General features: G+C 42.6%; 1 protein-coding gene across 1 annotated transcript in view; it reads right to left on the reverse strand.

Moving 5' to 3' along the window:
• The window catches only part of plch1 (phospholipase C, eta 1), a 51,389-nt gene extending 42,927 nt beyond the window's left edge, over positions 1–8,462 (reverse strand). Inside the window, exon 1 of the mRNA XM_040130095.1 lies at positions 8,364–8,462. Within this exon, the coding sequence (XP_039986029.1) occupies positions 8,364–8,442 (79 nt within the window). The 5' untranslated portion in view covers positions 8,443–8,462. The remainder of the gene's footprint in view (positions 1–8,363) is intronic.
• Positions 8,463–8,710: the final 248 nt, after the last annotated feature.

Genomic DNA, 8,710 nt, shown 5'->3' on the forward strand with positions numbered 1-8,710 from the left:
GAGCCTGGTATCGATCTTCTCATTTACCTTTTAGCAACAAAGTTAATAAGTGTATTTCCCAAAATATCAAACTCTTATTAGGTACACCGATCCTTTGTTTGTTTCTGCCCTAAATTTCTATTCAAAAAATGGATAACATTAAAGCACATTAACATTAAAGTTTCAAATCTTTAATATTTCTTTACAACTTTAAATATTCGTGACTAAATAAGCAACAATTACAGTTAAAAATTTAAGGAAATATCCTCAGTTTTATTCAATGATTTGTTATTATCTAACAAACATTTTAACACTCAAAAGTTCAGTTAATCTACCTCAAGAGTGTGTGGTTGAGGTTTGAACTGAATTGACTGACAGTGGCATCTCCTCGTAAACAATAAGAAAATGACCCAACAACTATGATTTTTTATTCTTAAGTCCTAACTGATCACCCAACCTCCGCGTAAAGACATGTAAATGTGACACAGCATCACGCTACTTCTGCCTACTTCTGACGGACAATATTTAATATTTGCAATAAGAGGTCACTTTTAAGGAAAATTTAAAAATAGGTCATTTTACTAGAGGTGATGAGCACTCATAAGAATTTTCAAAGTGAACTGATCAGTGAATCAGCAGCTTTTGGCAGTGGAGCACCTCGCTGGCGACTGAGCGTGAGCCGTTTTCAGGTCAGTTTTGATTTACAGTACATTAATTCTTCATTAAAAGCATATTCAAAGTAAAGCCATAGAAACAACCATCATCTGGCAGCTCTGTCATAAATAATAGGCTGCTAAGACATCAAACTTATGTGCAATATATGCAAAGACTAGTTCTGTGCTGAACAAAACGTAACAGCTTGGACTAGCAAAAAACTGAACATACTACTGGACTGAATCAGTGCTGAACATCGTGCAGCGTGAACTGTGATGTGTCCGGTTACAAAAGTACTTACTGATGTGCCTTTTAACAGTGATGCATTCACTTACCACTTAGTTTAGGGAAATAAAATACAAATCTTTGAACTGAACTGAACAAACTGATTAAAATCAGCAAAGTGATTTTTGATTTCCACCTCTAAATTTTATGTGTTTGAAAAAACAACCAATGCTGTCATTTTTCCGGTCAGGACAGTTAAAAAATTGGTCTTCAGGGTTTTCCTTTCTTCAGTGTTTCTCACTATTAAAACTTCAAAGCTTCACCTTCTACAACAGTCTAAACTATTGGCACCAAGGGGGATGAATCCAAATATTGTATAAATACCTTTTAAAGCAAACTAATAACCCAAAACCTGTGCGGAAGAAGACAGAAATATTTCTTGGTATACCGTCTTATTAGCTACATAAAAGGTTTGGAAAAACTGGGCAATGATGAGCAAAAAGAGAGAAAAACACACACCCTTATTTTACAGTCACTCCTTTGCCTAATTAAGTGTGCTCATGGCAGCGCTCAAGTCGCCAGTGCTACAAATGGGCTCCCAGGTCCCCCAGGCATGCAGAGTGTAAAGCAGCACTGGAATGAAAATAAACACATGACAACTGCAGCATGATAATGCATTCACCGAAGATGCTACAGGGGGCTCCTCGAGTAAAGGAGTTCAGCACTAACATCAAAGGAGGGAACTGAAGCCTCTGTGTACGTGCGTGTAAGCATGTGTGTGTGTGGGTTTCATGTGCACATTCAATATTTATTGATGCTGACTGTTTCTGCAATGTTCAAGCTTCTTCTCTCTTCCTCCCAAAGCCAGGCTGGATGACTGTGAGTAGATTGAGCTACAGTGTCTTTGGCAGCAGAGCAAGAATGCCGTGCAAACTGTCTCATCTCAGCTGCTTCAAAAGAAATGGTAGAGAGAAGCCGTACCTGCCTGCCTGCCTGCCTTCCTGCCTGCCTGGTGATTCATTTCAGGACACAGGACAGGCCTAAAAGTGTTGGCTGCGTAACTAAGTGGACCGAGCTTCTGGGTATCTTATTAACTGCTGATGGGGTGGACGGAAATTAAATAAAAGCCAGTAGTTATGGGTAATTTGCTCTCTGATTCGCACTTAGCTACAGGTATACACTCTTAATGCACTTGCAAACTGCCCAGCTGCAGCTCTCTAACCATGATAGCCTAAAGAACCCCAGTGGGTTTTAGAGGCTGATGTTTTAAACTCTCATCCTACATGCTTAATTCAAGAACAAATGTGATGTACTTGCAGCTAAGTCAACATGCAGGCATATACAGTAATTCGTCTTCAGGAGCAAGTGGAAAGGCAGAACAATAATAGATATGACACAGATTTTTCCTAAACTCGATACAACAGTTAAAAGGAAAGGAGAAGTTGGGCTTTGTATTGTTTGAAATTTTTCGACAGTACTAGGGCTGTAGTCTCCTGGTCGACTGGTTGATTGGTTGGTTGATATGCTCTTGTCAGACCAGTCAGACGTTTACTCGCGGTCGGCTCCAGACTAATTGTAACCATGTGAAAGAGGTCCTCGGTGTGGCTGCATGTTGTTAAAACAGATGTCCAAAAAGTCGAGGGTAAACTTTGCAAAAAGCAGTTTGCATACCACAGCTCAACAACCAATTTGGCATATCATCCTAAATAGGCAGGCTAACTTGTCTGCGTTAGGATTCTCCGTCAACTTCCATGTTTAACGCTTGCGGAGCTGAGTGTGTATTTCTCCATAGTTCTTGTGCTGGGATCACCAGTTGATATAGTTCTATTTTTGGAAAACATATGAACATGGGCAGGTGCGCACTGGTCGGTTCTAAGTCTGTTATTATCACCTCACTATAAAATAATTAGGTTAAAATTATTTAATATGCTGCAAATACTTGCTTTTTTATGTCTCTAATTCATTTAGGCTAATAAGGCTACTAGCTAGAGTGCAGTCAGTGCACTGTTGCCGATTTAGTTAATCTAGATAACGTGCAGATTTTCTTTTTTTTTCCAATTGATTGGTTGAAGAGTTGGCACGATTTCAGTTGACCAAGATTTTATTTGGTTGACTACAGCCCTAGATAATACCTGTGTTTCGGTACCAAAACAATACCTGAATTTGAGAAATTTGCCAAACTACAATAGTCTAAAATTTAAAATTTATTAAAATCAGAAACCACCTTATCAGATATTAAATACCAGCTTCTGACACTTGAGTTTTCAATACTTGGCGAAACAGACGCATTTCAGCCGGTACCAATAAGTTTGTTAAGGTTTGATACCAAGAAGAAATGGTATAAAAAAAAAGAGGAGAGGAGCTGAAAGGATGAGAGCCCTTTCCCACCCCTGGTGTCTGTTAGCTGTTTCTCTACCCTGGAGCAACAGAAAGGAAGAAGCAGAGACAGACGGGGGGGAGGAGAGAGGGAACGTGCTGAGATTCATCATCATCAGTACAGGCGAGACACATCAGGAAAAACACATTTTACATGGAAAAGCCATTTCCTCCATGTGGGGTAGATCAGCAGCCATGCATGCTCCTCCAAACCTTACTCTCTCCATGATTTTCCTCTCTCTTTCTCTCTCAGCAAGGGCTGACGGTGCCATGCAACTCATCTTCGCACAAGTGTTGACAAAATGGATAAAGAGGTAGCCCTCTTGTCCACTGAGGCTTGCAGGGGCCCGCCTCCTCACACCCCAGTGCTCTCATAGAGAAAGAAACACACAAGCCCAGGGATGAAGACTGAAAGCTTGACAAATCCGGTTTTTTTAAGTGCCTGGGATGCACCATATTTTGACAGCATACGGCAGAGAGCAAAAGGGTCACACTAATAGCCCAGGGACTGCTGGGGATTCAGTTTTGTCATCAAAGATCAAGCCAAAGCTCTGTCACGTTGCGTGGTTTTCAACATGCCCTGCCTGGGTTTCCAGGGTCTCCTATTTCTGCTGATGTCAATCACAAACCATTCCACCTCTGTTACTGAACTGTGGCCTGTGGTAATGCTATGTGGTCTGTCAGTCTCTCGTGCATCTTCTCAACGAGGCGTTTGCAGTGACAAAACCTGTGAACGTCTCGGGGATGGCTGGGTTTCTGTGAACAGTGCAGAAGATGCAGGAATGGAGAGGACGTGGTACATCCACACCTACGTGCTATATGCTGAGGGCAGATCAATTCGTGTCAAATCCACAAATTAAGAGGCTTTTCTGCCCCCTGGTGACAAGCACAAAGGGAAATGATCCGCACCAGGGACAGTCTCCCGCTGCTCCACTGCTCTTTTCATCAAGAGCCCTCATATACACTGAAAAATTGTGTCATCAGTTTATAAATTCAGAAAAAAAATAAATCCACTCAGTGATGTTATGTAATTAACTCTGACGTTTTGTACCTATAATATCGATAAACATTAGTTATTGCACAGTGAATTCCTAATGCAAATTGGTAACCCTCAATTAAGATTCCTTTCTCAAGTGTTTGTAGCAGCGTGGGTGATGACATTTCTCCACAACAACAAGCGCAATGGAGAAATTACGCATGGGCTCCAGCCTCCTCGCAATGTAGGCTAGTAGGCACTCGAGGGAATGCGTGCACCACACTGAGTAGTCCTCTCCAGGCGACAGACAAAGATGAAATAACCCAACGACCAGAAGCTGGAAAATGATCGCTTACCTTTCTCCAGACTGAGATTTCTGCAAACTTCAAGTTCGGCCATTTAGGACTGGAGCTGTTGAACTTACAAGGTCCCTCCATGCGCAATCGACATCATTTTTATTTCCTAGTTGTACCGGCTTGAAATGCCATCAAAGCATGCCCGACTCGTCCATTTCTCCATGATGATTGGACGTTCACATGAAGCGCGCCATGATGCTCAAGTGTCACTTTTTTTTTTTTTTTTTTGGTCCAAAAACGAGCCCAGAGACCAACTGTTCCTCGGCACCTGCTACCCCGTGCGGTCTGAAGAGTTAACTCACAAAACCATTCAAACCTCTCACATCCACAGCCCCTGCGCGCACATCCTCTCCTCTCACCGGGCGCAACACGGAGGCAGAGCGATAAGCCGATTTCTCACACGCTCCATGGACCAACGGAGGGTGGTTGTTAATAAGCAAGAGCTTAAGACTGGCGCGGAATGAGTGAGGGCGAACGATAGCGCACAGAGCCGTGGCTTAACCGGCGGAGTTGGCCATTTGGATATTTCATCAGCTTTGCCCGACAGTCTGGTCAGTTTGAATTCTCCACCAAACGGCACCCCTGCCACATCCGTCTGTTCGTTTACTTCTGTGGTCAGCTATTCCTCGGAGTGTATCCTTAGGAGAAAAAGGGGACCATTGCGCAGGGGTGCCTGCTATGACCCACTTTACGGTCTCTGTCTCCCTCAGTTTATGTATCAGTTCTTCCTTAGAGACACAGCAGGGGACAGGCTTCATGAAATATGGGGGATGCTCTGCAGTGCACAGAGAGAGAGAGAGAGCGAGAAACAGAGAGTTCTGTGTAAATATTAATAAATAGTTTTTCTTTTTCTTTTTTTTAGCTTTTTAATTGTGTTTGTGACCAGCCTCAGGTGTTTCATCCTTGTCGAGTCATTTCCCTGATGAAAGTTTGGTCAATCTGCCGCCCAGATTAGTCTTTTTCAGTGGTCCACATTAAGGCCATTTATTTAGGATTGCAGTAGACAATTATTGAGTGAATGAGCAAACACACACACACACACACACACACACACTCACACACATACAAACAATGACACACACAGTTGTGTTCAAGCTCTGAGACCTAGAGGCAGAGGTTACCAAATCGATAAGTGCTGTCTGGAGGAACAGAGAGACTTGTCTGAATGCCAGTGTCACCCTCAGTGTGTGTGTGTGTGTGTGTGTGTGTGTGTGTGTGTGTGTGTGTGTGTGTGTGTGTGTGTTTGTGTGTGTGTGTGTGTGTGTGTGTGTGTGTGTGTGTGTGTGTGTGTGTGTGTGTGTGTGTGTGTGTGTGTGTGTGTGTGTTTATTCCCAGCGCAGGCGTATTAGCGGGTACCTGAGGTTTCCAGTGATTGCTCACTTTAAGTGTAAATCTATCTTCATCCACCCCTGCCTGATCACAGACAGTTTCTACCCTCACCTCAGAGCTCTGTCTCGCACTGATTTATATAGAGACGGTGACAAATTAAAGGAAAAGCCTCAATAAGTGCGCGGAGCAACATAACGAATGCAGATGCTTCCACACAGGTGCACTCCATGGTAGAATTAAGGAGTTAACATCCCATCATGCTCTGTGGCCTGGATAAAAATGCTGAGCACGTCCAGTTGTCTCTGGTTTGTATTCTGTAAAGATCTAAGTGACTTTGAAAGAGGGTTCATTGTTGAGCCACAGATGGCAGGAGCTTCAGTTACAACCACTGCTCAGCTGGCTAGTGTTTCAATAGGAGCAGTGACCAAAGTGACATCTGCCTTTAGATCTATGGGAAAGATATCAGTAAATAATTAGTATAGTAATAACTACTGCGATATGTAATGAAAAATAGACGAGCAACTCTTCCTCGTGTCACTGAGAGTGTCAATGCAGGACGTGATCAGACTGTGTCGGCAAGAATAGTCCGTCGACAGATACGCAGAGATTGTCGACAGTCTCTCTGCAGTCACCAGATCTCAACCCAGTTGAACACGTGTGAGGTTTTGGACCGACGTGCAAGACAGCGCTCTCCACCACCACCATCAAACCACCAAATGAAGAATGGTGTTCATTCCTCCAGTAAAGCTCCAGAGGCTTTTAGAATCCATGCCACGGTGCTTTAAAGCTGTTCTGGCAGCTCGCGGTGGCGCGACACCTTACAAAGACACTTAATGTTGGTTTTTCCTTTCATTTGTCACCCGTCTGTACCCTGCCAACATAAAAACCATAAACTATTCTGTGATTCACAAAAGACTGGTAACAGCTGAGAGGAAGGGAAAGAGGCAGAGTGAAGCAAAGTCATGTGGAAAATAACTGAGGACAGAACAGAAGAGCATATGTTTTTGAAATGGTTCTGAATTACAAGAAAAGGGCAAACTGTCAGGGACACGAAGGAATAAACACAGACAGAGATCAACAGGATCCGAAGTTCGGTGAAGAAACAACAGATAGTTTACTCCCAGACAACTGATTATCTTCCCTTTATCCTTCTGAAAAAACTTCGTAGCAGCTTGAGCATAATAACTGTAGGCTATTAGATTAGTATCAGAATATGTTATCCTGTTAGAAATGGATTAGAAGGGGTGGAAGGGTGGTGCAAGCTCATTTTTATGGGATTCTCATATCCTCATTACATGCTCAGTAGGGTATTCATTTTCGTTTTAACAACGTTAATTGGCCACAGATTCTGGGAGAAAAGTCAACTTTGGCTTGAAAAAGTATATTTACAAATGGAAAAAATTGGTAAACGTAATAATATCCTTATTTCTAACCATGACAGAAGAGGAAACCGACACTCATGTTTACTTTCTGCATGAAATCAGGTCAGTCCATCATCCACAGAAGAGTGCTGAAGCAGTCAAGCCTGATTTCTACTATTCTACATTACTACTTTGCTGACATGCAGATAGTACACACACACTCGTACAGTATGTAGCACATGGTCTGCGGGTGTGGGATATGGACTCTGGCTGTAGTTTGTCAAGGTGAGGCTTTAAGTCGTCTGTCTGCTGTAGGTGTGACAGCCACAGAGGCAGACCGATGCATCAAAGATTAGTCGTGGATTTGTCTGGTGGCAGTGTGCAGCCTCACCGCCTCGAAATTCATACGTCAAGATCAAAACTGATGCTACCGCGCATTTGGATTCAGCTTTAAGGAGAATGAAAAGGAGAAAATGCGTTATTTCCTGCGGTTTATTTAATAGTATCTGATACAGGATACAGGTATAAACAGGTATGCAGATACATTATGTGTCAGGCCACTCAAGTTGATGCATGCAGACAAGCAGAAGAGGAACACACACATTCTCTTGTACATGCTGGATAATGGAAATATCCTAGAAAAAGGAAAGAGGTTGTGTGGATTTTCTTTTTTTTTTCTTCAACATATTGGGCTCCACTGTATGAGTACTAACACGTATGCAGAGAAAAATAGCAATGCAAGTCAGGTGATGCCGCCTGCTAGTGCAGAGATGTTTTGCATTTACACTTAATAAAAACACAACATCCCGTCTGAATGAAGCTCTATGGACAGTTATTCATTCATGTCACACGATGATTCAATGGTTCGCAGAGGGTCTTGTTTACCACAGTAAACAGTTATAAGGTTTCACTGATGTCACAAAACTGTATCTAGGTTGTGCTGTCTACAATCAAAAGCCTGAGAATTTCAGGCACATTAGTGGAGACGAGTCTCCCTCTACTGTTCATTCACATGACATACAGTTATCTGTATGAGACTGCACTGTATAATATTCTGTCTGTTATATAATTCTGTTGTGTGTGTGCGTGTGTGTGTCTGATATTTACCATGAAAGATGCTGTTGTCTGTGAGGAAGTGCCGGCGGTATTGTGGCTCTCCTTTCCTGTTCACCACCCAGGAGCTCATGGTGAGAGGAGGGGGGGGGGGAGCAAACAACTGTGCGACCTATGAAGGAGAAGAGAACTGAATGTTGTCGTTCAAGCATTTAGCAGGAAATGAATGAATCTAAAAGGTAAGTTGCGTCTTGTGCTATGGTCCAACTCACGAATCCGAAGACAAACAGCACAACATGCAGTTTAACAGAAGAAAACTGGTTTACAGGAGGAATGACACAGCATTTTAAAAGTGAAGGAAAAATTAATTGCTTCCTTTCTCCACAGGAGAAAGGGCAAAA

Source organism: Xiphias gladius, chromosome 7 (assembly GCF_016859285.1).
Source record: "Xiphias gladius isolate SHS-SW01 ecotype Sanya breed wild chromosome 7, ASM1685928v1, whole genome shotgun sequence".
Lineage (NCBI taxonomy): Eukaryota > Metazoa > Chordata > Actinopteri > Istiophoriformes > Xiphiidae > Xiphias > Xiphias gladius.